Genomic DNA, 20,826 nt, shown 5'->3' with positions numbered 1-20,826 from the left:
TAGTTGGGTAACATTTTGGGAAAATATATTTAACAACTTAAAGAGTGAATGTGGCAGAAGAAGTGAAAAAAAAAAGCAACTTAGTTTTCTGCTGAAAAATTCAGCTTGGAATTTGTGCTGCGACCTACATTATTCTTTCTTCCACCCCCGTAACTTTTTTTCCCTCAAGGAACAGCATAACATGATGCATTTCCCAAGGATGAATTACTTTGCTGAAAAACATTTTAATAACCTGCTAAATGATGGAGCAACAAATCACTCATGCCTTTACCATGTGCAGCCCAGTGCCACAAAATGAATTCTTATAATATAAGTTCTTCATTAAAGCAATTTCAAAACATCTGACACTTCTTTTATTCTATGACATCAACCTCAAACTGTCAGGTCATAGTTCCTCTAATTAAAAAAAAGCAGGATCAATTAAAAGCATAGGATGCTCAGCCTAAGGGAGCACTACAGGGTCTTCTGTTTATTTACTCAGTATTTCAGGGTAAGACCTCTCATGTAGGCTGCTTCATAAAGAAAGTAGAATTCAAAGTAACTGGAGCTAGTACGCTTTTTTTTATTATGTTATTTTTCATTAAGAGCTATTTCTCTTGTTAACATGGATAAGACCGGAATGAAGATTTTTATGGGCAAAATTCATTCTGCTAAATCTTTAATTAATATGCTTAGTTCACATGGTATCTTTGGTCATTAATGACTAAAGATTTTCTTCTCATTAACAAAATGGGGTCATTGTAACCTTGGATTAACCAAAAAAAAAACTAGGGAGAATTTACCAAGATTTAGAATAATAATAAAGTCTTTGGGAGGAGGCTTTATTAGGCAAGATTTCTATCCTACTTGATTTCTGCAATGAGAAATGCCCCATTGTTAACTTTTTAGCTCTGTCTAATTAAAATCCACTGCTGCTTATAGGAGCACAGAGCTCCTTGCAGGTAGAAAACCTCTGCATTCAGAAAGCCACTGGTATGCCAGGGACTTGGCTACAAATCTACCTTCATTACACCAATATGAATATTTCAATCTGTAAATTCCTTCTCCCTCAAAAAAAATCACTGTGATTTAGGAGAGCAAGTAAAGCCAAGGTGGGAAAAACTGCTTTATTTCAGCAAATGAAATATAGATCAATATTTAGTCAAAATTCCAATATCAATATTTTGTCATTTGTTAGTCTCCGACGGAATTTCTTTTTTAAAAAAGCCCATGAAATTGAACCTTATGTTCTCTATGTTAATCAAGCACAAAAAGTTTTTTTCCTCAGCTCTGATTAATGGTAACCAGTGCAATTGAAATTACACAACATACAGAGATGTTCACATTAACATACAATTTTTACAATTCAACTGACTAATGTTTGGTAAACAGGCACTAGAAATTACTACAGTCACTCTAACCAGAAACATTAGCACCTACGGCTTTCCCAGCTTTTTTTATTTCAGACAGCATGGGGAATATGCTTTATAATGGCCCAGCTCTTAGACTGAGGTAGAATTTTACCAAAAGAAGGGAGAAAAAAATCAGATTATCTAAAAGGTGATTCACATATTAATTTTGTGCCTTTAAAAGAATACCTGGAGTGTTTTATGTTTGACTGCGTGGCCCTAGGGAAACACAGAAATCAGGCATTTATGTCACAAATAATTTGTGAGGGACAAAAACATAAACTTATCCATGTGTCAAACTTATCTACTGTCTCCTATGGAATAAGGACTTCCCACATAAAAGACAACAAAATAAAATATTTCATGTAATTTTGGAAATTATACAACAGGCTAAATTTAACATTTAATTAACAGCATATCTTGATGATAGTTAGTGACAATTATCACAATTATGAGTGACTGGAAGGTAGCATGATCTAGTGGATAAAGATTCAGCCTTAAAGCCCAGAAGGTGTGGACTTAAGTCCTGGCTCTGATGCAAACTGACTGACCTGTGACTCTGGGTAAGCCCCCTGACCTTTAGTGCTTGAGGCAACTCTCTAAGACTAAAAGCTGCACAAAAGGTGCCAACCACTATTGGTAGAAATGAAATCCTAGGTCCAGTACCTAGCTCTATCACTGAGGTAGGACAAAAAGACTGAGAGTTTGGAAGATTCAGTAGTATAATGACTCTTAGGCTATTTAAGACTATGGTTCAGGATACTAAACCTACACTGCTAAAACTTTTATATAAGAGAAGGGCTGGTAAACACCATACCAGCTGGAAAAAGTCTAATTAATAATTATTATTATAAGGATTAATGTAGTGCTTTAAGGTTTGCAAAGCAGTTTAAAATATTATCCCGTTTTATTCTCACAACAGCCCTAGGGGGAAGATGCTATTGGTACTCCAATTTTACAAATGAGGAAACCAAGGCACAAATTAAATGACTTGACCAGGGTTGTAAATGTCTGAGATTTGATTTGAAATTGAGCTTTCCTGACTCCAGGCCCTGCCTTCTACCCATGGTGCCACCCAGCTATTATTACCACACCATTGCCATACCTGTGAGAAATAGCTCTAGCTAGTGGAGCATAAGATCCTGAATATCTCACCAAGCTGGCAAGGCTTGAGTAACTACCTGGCAAGAGAACATGTATATATCTATCATGGGAGCACCAGCTTCTAAGTATGCCTAGACTCATCAACAAAAGGTTGGCCATGAGGCCAAGAGCAACTCATGAAGACTGTCCACTAAAAGCATGGAGCACCAAAGAAACTATTAATTTTTTGAGTACTGAAAGGAAGTAGTATTATATTTTTATGTTAATATGTCTCATGAGTCATTTTTGTATAAGAACAATCGAATCTGTGGAGAGGAATTCTTATCATTAATTTTGTGGAGTCTCAATGATACCTTTGAAATATGCAAAAATGTACACTATGTGGTTCTGTTTTATTTTGCAAATCAAGTACAATTTTTAATTGCACACTGCGTATTTGAAAACTAAGTGATAAATGTAATTAAGTAAACTCACAATCACATAAAAATAGTAAGATAATGAATGTATTCTCTGTTTCATGTGTTTTTAAATTTTTAAAGTCCATTTAAGTGTCCACTGTATCTAGGGAAATTAAATGGTACTTCATTTCATGAGAAGAAGGGTAAAAAAGGTTAATTTGTTGTTATTCTTTAAAGATCACATAGTCATTTGACATATACTCACATGAAAAAGGGCATCAATTGAATAAGAGTCTCTTTTTTGGGACTGGCTGCAAATTCTGGGACAGCCTGGATTATTTTGTTCATAACATTTCTTAAGTAATTCTGTAGTTGTTTTCGTCTCTCCTCTACAAACTTTGCATCCTGAAAGAAATAAAAAGACAAAAAGATGTGCTAAAATAGGTTGGTCTACTGAGTTGTATTTGCCATTTTGATAAGCATTGACAGATGATACTCATAGATCATCTGCAAGTGGACTTCACTTGACTTTTGCCTACGTCACACAACAGAATTGGTAATCAAATCTATTCCCCCCAGGAACCAGTGTACATTTTGTTATTAAAGCCTTTTATTTGTTCCTCCCTCACCAATTATATCAGAGAAAGAATAATGTCTGCAAAATCAGATGGCCATAGAAAAAGAACTTTAAGTCCTACAACTTCAATTTTGAATATGTGAAATATAACTGTCATAACTTACATAACTAACCCTCCCACAGAAAATTACAATTAACAAACTACTGTACTGTGCATATTTTATTACAATGGATAAACATGACATACTGGCTTTATTAAAGCCATTAGCAACTATAGATAAATGTACTGTGATGTCCACAAAAATGTCTGAATTTCAAAGGGTTAGGAATGGGGACTTGGAAATATGATTTAATTGCTATAGAGAACTCCCATATGAAGAAAACATCCCCCTATCAACACAGGTCTGCACCTACTCTTCAATTTATAGTCTTAGAAAGATGAATTTTATTCATTCTGCATTTCACCTTGGGAACCCAGACTCAACTAACACTTTAAATGCTAACACTTTCAAATGCTAAAATCAATAATTAGTGAATGAGGTTTTATGCTGACCTATCTTAACTCCTCACAGTAGAGGTATAAATAGAATCCCATTCATTAGCTTTATAAATATTCTTCTGTGCTGTACACATTAGCTGATGTTCCATCTTTAGTTCTACAAAATATACCAACTATAAAAACTACCAAAAGGAAACACTTTTGGATACCACATCAAGACCACTGTTGGCTATGCCTTGGGCCTAGGTTTCAACCATAAAGTTATTCAGCTTGGTTTATGGTCATAAACTCATACAGGAATCAAGCAATTATCTAAGATTGTATATAGGGTATAGATAGATTTAAAGCTGCATTGGTGAAGGGAGTTTCCACAATAGGAGTTCTCATGCTGATGAATCAATGCATTAATGTATATTATGGAAAAACAAAACAACCAAAACTTACTTTGGCCTTGAGAAGGTTACAATATAGTAACTTAGCATCAGGCATAGATAATGTAAAGCTGCTAAAATATTTGCAGAAATTTAATATCTTATCAGCTGGTACCCATTAAAAGACATTTTTGTGTCAAAGCGATAGTGCAAAAAAACCTCTTTGTGGGAAAACACTGAAGGCAGGAGAGCATCTGAACTGAAGGGGATACATATTCACCTGGGATTCAGAGAAAATCTGAGCCTCAGGGCACCAAAGGAACTAGAGGGCCTATAATTTTGGGGGCTCAAAGATTGAGAGCTTGGGCTATCTTCTAGATGTGCCTCAGGACCTTATACTTGCTTCTGTCTACTTATCTGAGTATATCCTCTCACTGCCCATTAGAAGAGCAGATGCTTAAGAGGCTAGGAGTTTTTCATTGTTTCTGTCTCCTCAGCACCTAGAACAGTATTCTTTTTTTTAAAATTATTTTTCATTTTCAACATTCACTTTTATAAGACTTTAAGTTCTAAATTTTTTCCCCTCTCTCCCCTCCCCCTCCCCAAGATGGCATGCAATCTGATATAGGCTATACATGTACAATGATATTAAACATATTTCCACAGCAGTCATATTGTGAAAGAAGAATCAGAACAAAAGGGGAAAACCAAAACAAAAAAAAAACAAAAAAACAAAAAACAACAAAAGAGAGAAAATAGCATGCTTAGATTTGCACTCAGACTCCATAGTTCCTTCTCTGGATGTGGACAGCATTTTCCATCACGAGCCTTTTGGAATTGTCTTAGATCTACAATGATCTATCAAAGTTGGCCATCACACAATATTGCCGTTACTGTGTACAATGTTCTCCTGGTTCTGCTCACTTCACTCAGCATCAGTTCATGTAAGTCTTTCCAGACTTTACATCAAGTCTTTATTTTGAGGACAAAACACTATGACCAAGTAGGATTCATACCAGGAATGTAGGGCTGGTTCAATATTAGGAAAACTATCAGCATAATTAATGATATCAATAACAAAACTAATAGAAATCATATGAATATCTCAATAGATACAGAAAAAGCATTCAAAAAAATACAACACCCATTTCTATTAAAAACACTAGAGAGCGCAGAAATAAATGGAGTCTTCCTTAAAATGATAGGTAGCATCCATGTGAAACCATCAGCAAACATTATAAATAATGGGGATAAGCTAGAAGCATTTCCAATAAGATCAGGGGTGAAACAAGGATGTCCATTCTCACCACTGTTGTTGAATATTGTACTAGAAATGTTAGCTTTAGCAATAAGGGAAGAAAAAGAAATTGAAGAAATTAGAATAGACAAAGAAGAAACAAAGCTATCACTTTTTGGAGATGATAAGATGACTTAGAGAATCCTGGAGATTCAAGTAAAAAATTTAGCAAAGTTGCAGGATATAAAATAAACCCACATAAATCCTCAGCATTTCTATATATAACTAACAAAGTCCAACAGCAAGAGATAGAAAGATAAATTCCATTTAAAGTCAATGTACACATTACAAAATATTTGAGAGTCTACCTACCAAAACAAACCAAGGAATCATATGAACATGATTACAAAACACTTTTCACACAAATAAGATCTAAACATCTGGAAAAATATCAGTTCTTCATGGATAGGCCAAGCTAATATAATAAAAATGATGATTCTACCTAAATTAAATTATTCAGTGCCATACCAATCAAACTACCAAAAATTATTTTATAGAGCTAGAAGAAACAGTAACAAAATTCATCTGGAAGAACAAAAGTCCAGAATATCAAGGGAATTCATGAAAAGAAATGCTAGGGAAGGTGGCCGAGCCATACCAGATCTTAAATTGTATTATAAAGCAGCAATCATTGAAACTAGTTGGTACTGGCTAAGAAACATAGGGGTAGATAAATGGAATAGGTTAGGTACAGAAGACATAGTAGTCAATGATTATAGCAATCTACTGTTTGATAAACCCAAACACCCCGCTTCTGGGATAAGAATTCACTGTTTGACAAAAACTGTCGGGAAAACTGGAAAACAGTATGGCAGAAACTGAGCACAGACCAACGTCTCACACTGTATACCAGAAAAAAGTCCAAATGGGGAAACGATCCAGGTATAAAGGCTGATACTATAAACAAATTGGGGAAGCAAAGAATAGTTTATCTCTCAGATTTATGGAGAATGGAGGAATTTATGACCAAACAAGAGACAGAAAACATCATGAAATGCAAAATGGATAATTTTGATTACATTCAATTGAAAAGGTTTTGTACAAACAAAGCCAATGCAACCAAGACCAGGAGGGAAACAGAAAACTGGGAAAGAATGTTTACAACTAGTGTCTCTGATAAAGACCTCATTTCTAAAATATAAAGAGAACTGAGTCAAATTTACAAGAATACAAGTCATTCCCCAATTGATAAATGGTCAAAGGATATAAACAGGCAGTTCTCAGAGGAAGAAATTAAAACTATACTCATATGAAAAAATGCTCTAAATCACTATTGATTAGAGAGATGCAAATCCGAGGTACCACATCACACCTCTCAGATTGGCTAACATGACAAAACAGGAAAATGATAAGTGTTGGAGAATTTGTGGGAAAGTTGGAACACTAATTCATTGTTGGTGGAGCTGTGAGGTGATCCAACCATTCTGGAGAGCAATTGGAACAAGGCCCCAAGGGCTATAAAAATGTCCATACCTTTTGATCCAGCAATACCACTTCTAGGGCTGTATCCCAAAGAGATCATAAAAATGGGAAAAAGGTCCCACATGTACAAAAATATTTATAGTAGCTCTTTTTGTGGTAGCCAAGAAATGGAAATCAAGGAGATGCCCATCAACTGGGGAATGGCTGAACAAGTTGTGGTATATGAATGTAATGGAATACTTTGTTCCATAAGAAATGATGAACAGGTGGACTTCAGAAAAACCTGTGAAGACTTATATGAACTGATGCAGAGTGAAATGAGCAGAACCAGGTGAACACTGTATACACTAACAGCCACATTATGTGATGACTGACCTTGACAGACTTAGCCCTTCTTAGCAATGCAAGGATCTAAGGCAACTCCAAAAGACTAACAATGGAGAATGTTATCCACATTGAGAGAAAGAACTTTGGAGTCTGAATGCAGATCAAACATACTATTTCCTCTCCTTTTCTTTTGTTATTTTGTTTTGTTTCTTCTTTCTCATGGTTCCTCCCACTAGTTCTAACTCTTCTTTACATCATGACTAATGTGAAAATGTGTTTAATACGAAATGTATAAGTAGAGCTTATATCAGATTGCAAGCCATCTTGGGGAGGGAGGTGGAGAGAGTAGGGGAGAAAACTCAAAACTCAAAATGTTATGGAAATGAATGTTAAAAACTAAAAATAATTATTTTAAAAATACAGTTTTAGATTTGGTATGGCTGGGCCACTTTCCCTTGAATTTCTTTTCTTTAATTCCTTTCATATTCTGGAACTTTTTTTCTTCCAGATGAATTTTGTTACTACTTTTCTAGAACAATATTCTTGCGCACAGTAGGCACATAAGAAATATTTGCTGAATTGCAGTAAACCATCTCCCTACATAATGACTTAGGGTATCCTAAAATAATTTTCCTGGACTCTTCCACAACTCTGTATTTGCAGAGGATAAACTCAAAGGTAAGAAAACTTCATTTAAGTAGCAAACGTTATACAAGTTTCTACAGCCCTATCAGTGAAAGTTCATTGTTCAGGATGAAGGAGGCTTTGTCCTAGCACATTACTCACAAATTCTCAAACACTATCAACTAATCAGAAATGAAGCATTTGCCAGCTTTAGGCAAGTCTGTTATTGAACGAACTCTATAAGGTGGCCTCTCCTAGACAGAGAATGTATCTTACTGTTGGATATCAATTATAAAAAGTATTAGGGATAGGGAGTGGGCCTGCGATCTCATTAGTATAAGGAACTTCCAAGTGAGGAAACGCATCTGCACATCAACATTTCTCTGTAGTTAATTGTCTTAGAGAGTTGTGTAAGTCAGTGGTGTCAAAATCAAATAGAAACAGATCCCTGCTGGTTACATACTGACTTAGAAAATCATAAATCAATGTTACTTAAGTTATACTATATTTTTATTTGTTTTTTTTAAACATTTTCCAATTACATTTTAACCTAATTCTGGCAGTACTCTGGGAGTCTTGCCCCAGCAGGAGTTTGACACTTCTTGGCCCTAAATCACTAACAGGTTCAGTGAGTTGCCCAAGGTCACAAAGCCAGTTTGTGTTAGAGATGGGACTTGAATTTGGCTCTTCCTGGGTCCAGAGCCAGTCCTCCCTCTGTTATGCCATGCAGCTTCTCCTTTACAATTAACATTGTAGAGGAAATAATCATTTAAAAGCAAATGATAAGAGAATTCTAGTGCTGGACAAATCATTTAGTCATTCCTTTGGCTTTAAAGACAAATGAGATGATATTTGTAAAGTACTTAGCACAAAACAGGCACTTAATAAACACTTGTTCCCTTCCCTTACCTTTGCTTTAGATCAGAGAGCTCTTCAGATAGACTTCAGAGGCTCTGAAAAATTGGATGGGGGAAAAGTACATCTTTATTTTCACTAAACTTTAACTGAAATTAGCAATTCCTCCAATTATTTAAAATGTATTCTGAGAAGGTTTCACCAGATTGTCAAAAGGATCCATGACACAAAAAGGGTTAAGGACCCTTGCTTTAGACAGACCCTTATCTAAAGATCTCAGACACAGAATCCTCTCTGACATCTTTTTTTACTTACAAGAGAAGGAAATTCTGTAACATCTCTGGCCAAGGAATTCTTCCATCTTAGGACTTCTAAAGAAATTATTTTTTCATTTAGTAACTGAGAGTGTGTAAGGATTATGAGGCAGTATGGTTTAATGGAAAGCTCATTGAACTTCCAGTCAGGAGAGAAATGGGTTTGAATCTTACCTTGGATACTTACTTATTCTTTGACCATGGGCAAGTCACTTAATTTCTGAGCCTTGGTTTATGCCTTCATGAAATGGGAATGATAATACCAGTAGGACTTAGTTCACGCAGGCTGTTGTGAGGCTCAGTTAAGGTAATACATGAAAAGTATTTTGCAACCCTCATAAAAACTGTAGAAATGTCAGTTCGTTAACATTATTACTGACTTCTCTGGACGCTCTGGGAGATGAAGGAGTCCCTCACCATCATTTTCGTTTTCAGAGAAGGGATTCTTATATCTTCATGCAGTTGAAGTTCTCCATTTGTGTAGGCCTTAGAAATGACACTCATTGCTGGCACAACTGAATGAGAGTTGTCTCCTCTGCCTTATCCCATGGTGTGTCTTACAGCCAGGGTACATGACAATGGGCCCAGCTGCTAACATTCTTTAATTTTAATAGCAGCATAATCCCCTTCAGTAGGGTACACAATGCTCATGGGCTAAAATACAATACAATCTGTCAGTAAATGTAGCACATTAGAGTGAGACTATAATGGTTATTCAGAGAGATCGAAATATCTTTTGTTCAAGAGCCAACGCCTTCTCTCTTTTATTCAGATATTTGGCTCACCTGGTTTGAATGTCAGGATACGTTCTGCAGTCTAAAAGTCTCAACCCATTATTAAGCAATTAGAAGGCCCTCAGTGGAAAGGTGGTTAATATTCTAAGTTTGTGCTGAACGTTTCTAATCAGTCCACGTTTTTAATCTGTACAGGAAATTCCTCAAGGGCTGCACAAGTGCCACTGCTTTTGACAAAACAGCTAATCAACCCAGTAAAGTGTGTGAAATTCTTTTAAAAAAATTTTTTTTAATGTCATAAAGAAGGAAAGGAAAATTTAAGGTGGCACTTCTCTGCTTTGTTCTCAACTCTGCTTTTGAAAGGGAGTGGGATTTAGTTCTAGATCCAATTTAAAATTGAAAGCCACAGCAAAGCCAAGGACAGCAGAAGAGGCCTGCTGATCCTTCACTGTTAGCTCTTTTAATTCCACTTAACAAATATTTATTTAGTATCTATTATATGCAGAACACTGTGCTATGTTTGTAAAAGATAGATGAAGATCCTCAGTAGGGGAATTCTATGAAATTTAGAAACCAAGTCTTATAAAAATGCCTGAAGTTCAGGGATGTCAAATGATGTATGAACCTAGGCACACAGCAAGATATCAGAGGTAGAATCTGTAGGCACCAGGCCTAGCTAGCATTCTAGCCGCTTTTTCAGATTGGCTCCAGAAGAGATGTAAAGATATATGACACTGGTTAAACTTATAATGTACCCAGCAAAGCTTTCAGAAGTAAGACAAAGTTGGCATAGGAGAACTATAATTAATTCTGGAGAATATCTAAATAACTGCCATATGTAGCTCTACATGAAAAGGTGTAATTGAAAACCACAGGGAAGAAACAACTAGCCCCTATTTTAAGAAAATGTGATGTACAAACATATGAATTCAAACAACAGATATGGGTAATGATTATTTGTATTATAAAAGGATTTTAAAATTTCTGTAAGGATTCAACACAGATTTCCTTAAAATATCAAGATGTAGTTAAATAATTTGATGGATCTATCAAGGTGGTAAAGTAGGTAATCCTTCCAATAGTACACGTTACAACCTAGCCACACCTTCTCATCTTTTGCTACTTGAATGTTCTATACTAGGACCTCCCATGAATCCTTTTACCAGACTCTATCCAACATGCTGGGGACCTTCCTCTAGATCTCTTGACAGTATGGGGGTGCCAATGGACTTCACAGTCTAGCTATCCATCTCTTATCCTTGTTTTGTAACTAGCCCACATAAATCTGATTATATATCTCTAATTCTACTTAAAATAGGATTTGATCTACAAAAAAAATCTACTTATAAACAACTCTTCAGGAAGGCAGAATGAGAGATGCTCAGATGGATCTGTAATCTCATTGATAGTTCTCTCCAGTAATGTAGACAAGAACCCATACATATCTGCCCAATGGTATGTGACCCTTGTCTATGTCCTCTCAGGAGCTGAGGCAGTGCTGCACAGTAGAAGAGAACCAGGGTTCAAAGTTTTCCTCTGATGTTTACTACCTGTTTGACTTCAGGCAAGTCGCTTATCACCATGGGCCACAGTTTCCTAATCTGTTAAATGAGGGAGCTGGATGCAATGATCTAAGAGGTCCCTTCCAGTCCCAGCTTTATGATCCTATGACGCCTGTGAAACTTGTCTGCTTGTGGAAATGTATTCTTCAAGTGTACATTTGGACCAGTTATGGGAGGCATTGTGTTATGAAAGAACAAAGAAGACTAGGCATCTTGTATTGGCTCTGCCGCTTACCAGCTATTGGACATTGGACAAGTCACTACCCCCAAAGGGCCTTCATCTTTTCATCTGTACAATGGGTGGCTAAATTATCTATATTGGAGGTCCTTCCTAATCTCAACATTCTGTGATTCTGCCCCCATTTTAGACCGATGCTTTCAGTTTAACAGGACAAAGTTTTATTTTTCTCTCTGAGTGATAAGGAAGATTCCAGAAGAAGTGTATACCTCTTTACCAATGCCCACATTTAACTATGGGGTGTGAGTTCCTAAAGCCCTCCAGTGAAGTATAACATACTGGTGCTTCTTTGTCATAAGAGCGGTACAAAATGATCTGCTTTGATCACATGGGGGTTGGTTACCTAACAAATGTATTGTCTCAGCATGATTACACTGTTGAACTAAAAGACCAGATTCTTCAACTGCAGCTTAACTGAAGTAACCTTACAAATCAGAAACCACCATTGAAAAGCTCACTTGCCTCTATCATGCCATGGTACCATTTAATAAAAGAGAAGCATCTTTAATGGACATAAAGGTGTCCAAGAAATGCATCTAGCAGTGACTCTTTTTAATATATTAATATATCTTTATTTAATATATTATATTTGCTGGATGGCACAGAACAAAAGTCAATCTTAAAATTCTTTTTTAATAGGTTATCAGAAACTCCCAAACTACTCAGTGAGACAAGGGCAATGCTCTTCATGGACTGTGTTTTTCATCAGTGGTTACTGAGCACCACTGATAGTTCCTGGGATGAAGGTAGTCATCTGTTTAAGGATAATACTGAGATGCACGAATATCAGGGTTACCTAAATCAGCATTACTTATTTGTGAGTTTTCTGGTTTGGCTCCTTGGGTCCCCTATCAAAAAACAGCATTAGAAGGAAACTGGATGAAAGCCTAGCTTGTGGAAAGTGCCAAATGGCTCGGGTAGCCACTTAATGAGATCTAACAGCTTGTGTCTTCTCTGTCTTTCGGCTGCTGCTTTCCTATCATAATACTATTGTCAATTATGCTTTAAACTATTAATAGGGAGCACTGGGAGTTAGGGCTCACTTTTAAAAAGAGCAGTCAGGACTATTTTAATGGAATTTTCTTCCAGAAAGGTTAATTTTATTTTGAGCTTAACGAGGATAAAGATAGTCAAATTAAGAATAGCTATTTTTAAAACTATTGAATGTTATGAATAAGGTTGAATTATAAATTCATATAAGGAAGACAAGGGGTTTCCCCCTCACCCTTTGGCACTGAAGCTGTAGTTTTCTAGGGCATTCCAGGCAATGCCCTTCCTACTGCATTCCTATTTTGCAAAAAGTCAATTTTTCAGACTAACTTGTGTATGCAGCAGTTTCAAATAACTATTTAGTATTAGTGTCATTAGTTACCAGAAACTTTATATTTGCGTAGTTGTTGTGAATGTGAAGTTAAGAATTTCAAAGCAATGCATATGATAAGGGGGAAGAGAAGAGAAACCAATCCATTAAGTATAATATCTCAACAATCATAGATAGGGCTCAACAATATATAAAGTCTAATTGAAAGGCTAGAATTAGGGATATATCAAAATGGCAAAATCGACACCCCCCCCCCCAAAAAAGCAAATATTACAGGAGCTGAAGGAAGACTGCTATTGGAGCTGTGAATTGGTACAGTTATTCTGGAAAGCAACTTGGAACTATGCTCTCAAATTTACTAAAGCACTACCACTCTGGTAGTGGTGAAAAAAGAAGTTGACTCAGTGTCACCACTACTTGGTCTATGCCCCAGAGAGATTAAAGAAAAAGGTAAAAGTCCTCTCCATATAAAAATATTTAAAGCAGCTCTTTTTGTAGTGGCAAAGAATTGGAAACTAATAGGGTGCCCATCAGTTGGGGAATGACTGAACAAATTATGGCCCATGTATGTAAAGGAATGTTACTGTGTGGTAAGAAATGATTAAAGATGGTTTCAGAGAAGCCAGGGAAGACTTGTAGTACCTGATACTGAATGAAGTGAGCAGAACCAGAACAATTTATACAATAACAAGGTAAAAATGAACAATATGGAAAGTCTTAAAGAACTCTGATAGACACAATGATAAACCATGATTTCAGATAACTGCTGAAGAATGCTACCTGCCTCCTGACAGAGAGGTGATGGATTATATATATATATATATATATATATATATATATATATATATATATATATACACATAATAAGACAAATTTTTGGATACGACCAATATGGGAATCTATTCTGTTTGACTATGCATATTTGTTTCAAGGGTTTTTTTGCCCCCTTCATTGGGTTAGAGAAAGTGAGAGGGAGAAAAAAAATAAATATTTGATGATTTTAAAAATTTAATTTACATTTTTAAAAAGACAAGGATAGTGAACAGAGACCTAGGACATCTAGTTTTTGCCACTGTACTCAATATTGTTTCTTCCACGTGGTTTTTACCTGTGGCACTTCAGCTTTAAAAACACAACAGTGATTACTTTGTTCCTTGAGCCCTTAAACATTCCATTTCCTCTCAAGTTTCAAACCACATAAAAGGTGTGGATGTAGTTATCCTGAAATGAAGACTAAATAACTAGGATATGGATAATGAGTCACAATATAAAACTATGCAAACATGTGGATTTCTTTTTTATTACAAATTTAATGCCGGGATTCAATGCCAATGCCAATAGCAATGTCTTAGCAATTGTTTCTTGATTGCTAATTGAGAAAATTGAGGAAGAACTTCCTTTTATGGTCAATTTTAAAACTCTCTAAGGGGACCTCATAGTTCAATGAATAGTCAGTCACTATGGACCATCTTAATGGTCTCTCAAAGATTACTAAGTCACTTTTAGAAGCTTCTGGTATGGTGGTTGTAGCAAAGCTGAATAAAATATATTCACTCAATAAACTTGGAGAAATAATAAAAATCAAGAGCATAGAGAAGAAAATTGTATTTCTTAATTTTGTGTGTGGGGAATGAGTTCCAAATGTTCACACTAGTGGCTTTAATACTCACATCTAGGCCAGCTGGCTGACTGAGGGAGTTGGGGGCACATTTTTTTTTAAAAGCCTCTCCTCTATCATAGGTCACTCTGCCAATTTTAAATCTGCCTCAAGTGATGGTGAATGAGAGAAGGTGCAATGACTCTACTGGGAGAAGAGTTATTATGGGGAAGGATTCAATCCAAAAGGTGGCAAGGTGAGCATTGGCCACTTTTTTCTGTACTCCCTCAGGATGCCCACTTCAAGGCTACCATCATCATTTACTCCAACAAGGTTAGGAGTGGTTGGGAGGGCAGCCAAAGCAAAGACACAGAGGAAGATGTTTGGGGAACAGTTAAGCATTCTAGATTGACTGGAACATAAAGTACAAATATAAAAATGAGAAAGAAATCAGAAAAGGAAGATGGGAGCCAGAGGGTAGAGGTCTTTAAATGTCAGGCTGAAGAATTTGCATTTTATCCTAGAGGCACCAGAAAGACACTGAAAATTCTTGAGCAGGGGAATGACAATCAGAATTGTGCCTTGGGAAAATGGCTATGTGGAAGACAGACTAGAGAGGAGAACCTGAGAGCAGTAAGATCAATTAGGAGAATACTATAACAGACCAGGCACAAAGTAATGAGGGCTCATACATGAGTACTTTTTGTGAGCAGAGAGAAGAGGGCTGGGTGTGAGATGTTGTGGACACAGATTTTATAAATGAGGGGCTATTGGTGGGACTGGGAGTAGGGGCAGAAAGGGAAGATAAGCTCTGTGATTATGAAACTGGATGACTGAAAGGATAATGGTTAAATGTTCACTGGTAACCTTGGAGAGAATAGCTTTAGTCAACTGGTACAATAAAAAGTCAGGCTGTAAAGGGAGGAAAAGTGAGTGGAAAGTGAGGAAATGCTATTGAACTCATGTAGACCCTATCACTCCCCTACCTGAGTCTAGAGTGTCTCTGGATTACATCTTGGATAAAACAGAACTCCTCAAGCTGGCATTTAAAATCTTTCACAATCTGACTCCTGCCTACACTTTGAGACATTCCACATTATTCCCTTTTAGGCATTCTATGTTCTAGCTAAAATGAACATTTAGTTGACAAAATTTAACATCCCTTTTTTGTGCATTTGCAAAGGTTGTCCTTCTTTTCCAGAATGCATACTCTCCTTAGCCTATCCTACCTCGTAGAATCCCTTGCTTCCTTCGAGGCTAAGCTCAAGGGCTATGTATGATAACTTTTATGATCTCTCCTAGTTGCTAATCTACATATGTGTAGGTCAACTGCTCTTTCTGGGCATTCACTGTTACATACAGAGGAGATACAGGAAAATAGTACGAGGGGATGGAAGGGTAAAGTGGAGTTTTTATAAAGATAGTGGAGGATTGGGCATGTTTGTGGGCAGCAGATAAGGGGCCAGTGGACTAAGAAGATGGATGATGAGAAAGGAAATAATTGGGAACAAGTTTTTGGAGTAGAGAGGATGGTCCTCTCCCCTTACGGGTATCAGTAGAGGGACTGGTGTTAGCAAGAGGGGGCACTTCTAGCTCAGTTTTGGACTAGTTTTTATATCCTGCTTTGAGGATCAAGTGAAAACACTTGCCCAGTCTACCATGATTTTAGACAACACTGCCCATGAAATCCAGGGATTAATTAGGGCCAGCTACAGGGAAGGAGAGAACAAGAGAGGCCAATGAGATCATCCTGTTGTGCCATCCCTGGACTTGGCTTCTATTTCATTACTTTTCTATGCCAAACTCCACTGATTCTTGTACTCTGCCCTATAATTGAAGACTTATTAATGTTAATGTGCTCAGAATGTATCTGGAGAGTTATCAGGGGTGATGGCTGAGCTTCTTTGCCTCCTCATTGCTGCTACTCTTCAAAGGAATAGAAGAACACTATGGATCTGCATTTGTCTGAAGAAAGAGCAGCTAGAGGGGAAAAAAACCCCTTTACTCAGTTGGGGCTCATAAACAGATCACCTTCTGAAAGTCTGACACAATTTGGGGACATGCAAAGGGTGCCTAGTAAAACTCCATTTACTTGTTCTTGTGTCTCCCTATCATCAGTATGCTTCAGTACTCACTAGACAAGATGTGTAGCAGCATGGTTAAGTAGGAGCCAAAACCAAAAATTATCTGCCCAGCTGTTTTAGTCAAGGCAAAGTTCCTACAGAAAAACTTGGAAAACAGATGGATAAAGGAAAAGACACAAAGTGGGGTGGGAACTTGGAAGGCACGGGAACAGAAGTAAGATACATCTTCAAGAGAGGTGGCAATGTGACCATACAGGACCTAGGAAAATGTGGAGGACCTGGGAAAACTGAGATGTAAGGTATGGACAGAGGGAAGATGTGCTGGGGGTGGGGTGGAGGGGAGTTTCTGGGTAAAGGTGAAGGAGGTGGGTGCGTTAAAAAATCTTGAGTTTAAAATAACCTCAAAGAATCTTAGTTCAATTTGCATCTGAGCAAAAATATCTTCTACAACACATTAAAAAAGCTGCCAACCAGCCTTTTTTTTTTAAAAGATCTCCAGAGAAGAGGAACTCATCTTCAGCTCCATTCCACTTTTCAATAGCTTTGTTGGGAAGTTTTTCCTTATGGCACAAACTGCCTCTTTGTAATTTCCATCTACTGTACCTAGATGTATCCATGGAGGCAAAGCAGAATAAATCTAACCCCTCTTCCACCTGAAATCCTTTAGAATGTCTGAAGATAGCTATAGGGTTTCCCCTAAGTCTCTTCTCCAAGCTAAACCTCCCTAGCACCTGTTAAGTTCAGGTGCAACGATCTTCAAGCCCATAACCATCCCAATTGTCCTCTTCTGGACGCTTTCAAGTAAACTGAGGTATGCTCCTAAAATGTAACACTCAGAACTGAACACAAAACTCCAGAATGGGCCTGACTAAAACAAGGGCAGACGAATTTGGCAAATTTTCCACTTTTGCAAGTCCTCATATGCAAGACTGGATGTTGTTTTTAATTGAGAAAAATCTAGCTAACTAAAGGAACTCAGGATGGATACCAAGTCACTTCCCTCAAAGTCTTAGAGAAAAACTAGATTTTTTATAGGTAACATCTGGAGAACTGCTAAGGCTCATCACACACTACATCTGGCCAAACACATGGGAGAAAGAGATTTTTCCCCTTTACAGGAAAATGTCTTGGCTATTTACCTACTAGTAAGAGGCTTAAGATTTTCCACAAACAATTCCATTTCATGCACCTGTAGGCACCATGCAATAAAGCTAGAAGGAAAACTCTGGTTCAGTTAAGTAACCAGTGGTCACAGATGGGAGCTGAATGCCAGGCATCTGCAGCTCTGCGTGTGTGTAGTGATAAGTTTGAATGCAGCTGCATAGAAAGAAATTCTCACTTAGGAGTTATTATAAAAAATCATTTCCCCAATTACACCAGTTTGTGCATGTCTACTACAGCTGAGGAGATGAATATCTAAGCCTGGTGCATTTCAACAAGTGTCCTGCTAACTTTTAACTAGAAATCAAAAACCTTGCCCTTATTGATTGTGGAGAATAAAATCTCAACATCTGAAAAATAATCCTTTTGTGAAATGGAGCAGTTGTTCCAGAATTCTATGGCATATTTTGAAAAATGCTTTCTGATACTACAGGTCATACAGGTAACCGTAACCATAACAGTATTACCTCAAAGTCAGCCAGAATTTCAACCTCACTTCTAAAAATCACCTTAAGCTTCTAGACCCAAAATGACTGGGATTATGACCAAATCCTCAGGAGACCTCTTGGTCCCTGATCCAACTCCCAGCAACTTGACAAAAGGTTGGGCAGAGAAAAGGGCAAGAAGAAAAGGCAGATAATGTTCTAGTCTCCTTAGGGACAGAAAGCCTTTTCTGGGTACCTCAGACTTCGAAGACATTACATTTCTCTCAATTCCTACAGCTCTTACAATCAATTGCACACAATCCAACACTAATTATATAACATTGAATAATAATGTTATTTAATTATTTCACGTGTGTTAGCTTTCCATTTCCCATTAGACTGTAAGCTCTTTGATGCCAGGGACATCCCATACTCAGAAACTTATGGCAAAGGTAAGCAGATAGTGAACCTCAAAATAACTGATTTATTGTTTATTGAATATGTGTCATGCATTCAGAATGGGCTGTTGTTTGTCCAATGGCATTGCCTTATCACACCCTGAAAGCTGGGTACTCTGTTTTTTGCATGTTCTCCTTATACAGCTCAGGGGTTAATTTGACTCCTAAGATAGAGAAATAATCCTACTTTTTTGGATCACCTATTGAAAAGAATACCCTTTTGCTGATGAATTAAAATGGACAAGTCAGCTAATCAGCAACCTATGGAATTAGTAGAATTACTCTTGTAAAAGCTACCAAGTCTTAAACTTGTTTTCTGCTCTCAGGTTGTAGATAATAGATTGCCATGCAAGGTGAACCTTTGGCATAGCTTGAAATTTTTGATACTCACCTACTTCCCCTGTCCTCCCAATACATCCTGGGCCATCTCCAGTTGTCCTGATGAATATCTAGCCATTGGACTCAGATGGCTCTGGAGGAGAAAGTGAGGCCGGTGACCTTGCACAGCCTTCCCTCACTCAAATCAAAGTCAACTGCAAATCATGTCATCATCTCCCTGACGTCATAGTCCTCTTCAAGAATAAAGGACAAACACAACAACAACAACCTTCCCTGTAAATGTCTGAAGCCACCATCACTTCAAGAAATGTCCAACATAACACTGGTGAGACCTAACATCAAACTACAAATCCGGCTTCATTTAAACAGACCCATAGAGGGATTGTAACCGTCAAAAAAAGAGCCATAAGGACGGAGAAGACCACCCGCCCTAATCAAAGATGATGGAGGTGGCCATAGTCTGTAAGGATAGTATGACAATGGAATCATGGGAACAGGGAACAGCTAAATTCCTTTGCACATAAGAGTTGCTATATTGCCAAGGGCATTTGTACTCTGAATCCTGACAATCCTAATTGTCCTGAAATGCTATTTCTCTTCATTCCCCACTCTTAGCCCTCCCCCTGCTAATGTACTATGACCACAGAAAATAAGACAATAGCTTGATTTTCTGCATAGGAATAGCTCTTTCACTTTTCCTTGGAGATGGCACCACTATACTCTAAGTTACATAGGCTTGTAACTTCAGAGTAATCTTGGACTCCTCACTGTACACATCTACTTGGCTGCCAAACGCTGTCATTTTTTACTACAATCTCTTTCATATTCAGACCCTCATCTCTATTCATACTGCATCCAGTTCAGTTCAGATTGTATTCTTTTTTCATCTAGACCAGTGATGTCTAAATGAAACAGAAAACAGTTCCCCAAGGACTACATATTGACTTGGAAAACCACAAATTAATATTATCTGAGTTGTACTGTATTATTATTTATTCTATTAAACCTTTCCTAATGACATTTCAATCTGGTTTAGTCCTTAGGAATTATGTTGGCTACATGCTATGGGCAGCGAGTCTGACACCTCTAATCTAGACTCCTTTAAGAGCCCATAACAGTCTTTCTGTATTATCATTTCTGCCCTTTTCAGTTCATCTCTAAAACTAATGCCCCCATTCTCTTCCTAACATAGTGCTATGGTTGATGCAACCATTTTGATTGCAATGCTTAAAAATCCTTCCATGTTAAAAGTGGGGGAAGAGTGCTTAGATTCCTTATGGATCTAAATAGATTCTGAGTTTTTCATTCAGCATGTCAACAGAATGATGGTCTCATCACTGTGGATAAGTATGTACCACAACCCACCCATGTCTTCTCATCCTGAGTCTTGTTCATGTTTCCCCTCAGATCCTTGCCAGATGATCCACCCAATGTAAATAGAGGCCTTCTTCAAGGCCTTTTTTTTTTTTACTTCAGGGGAGCACTCTGGCCATCATCCATCTGTTATCCCCAAGTCTTATTACATGACTCACCCATCTCCTTTTCTGATCATACATTTACTTACTGACATACTATATGTCTCTTCTTGACCACAGGGCAGTAGAAAAATGAACCAGCCTACTTAGACCTCTTTGTTTTATGCCTTGCTTGATAATAAGCAGGGGGTCATTGCCTAGTAATCCCTGTAGTTGTAATTATTAAGTAATCTTGTATGATTTTAATATATGGATA

General features: G+C 37.3%; 1 protein-coding gene across 1 annotated transcript in view; it reads right to left on the bottom strand.

Annotated features, from left to right (window-relative positions):
• SNX29 (sorting nexin 29) overlaps positions 1-20,826 on the bottom strand; it is a 647,758-nt gene that overhangs the window by 58,340 nt on the left and 568,592 nt on the right. Inside the window, exon 20 of the mRNA XM_036738094.1 lies at positions 3,156-3,295. Within this exon, the coding sequence (XP_036593989.1) occupies positions 3,156-3,295 (140 nt within the window). The remainder of the gene's footprint in view (positions 1-3,155; positions 3,296-20,826) is intronic.

Source organism: Trichosurus vulpecula, chromosome 9, assembly GCF_011100635.1.
Source record: "Trichosurus vulpecula isolate mTriVul1 chromosome 9, mTriVul1.pri, whole genome shotgun sequence".
Taxonomy (NCBI): domain Eukaryota; kingdom Metazoa; phylum Chordata; class Mammalia; order Diprotodontia; family Phalangeridae; genus Trichosurus; species Trichosurus vulpecula.
The sequence above is the reverse complement of the archived record's forward strand: the minus strand, read 5'-3'. Positions and strand labels throughout refer to the sequence as shown.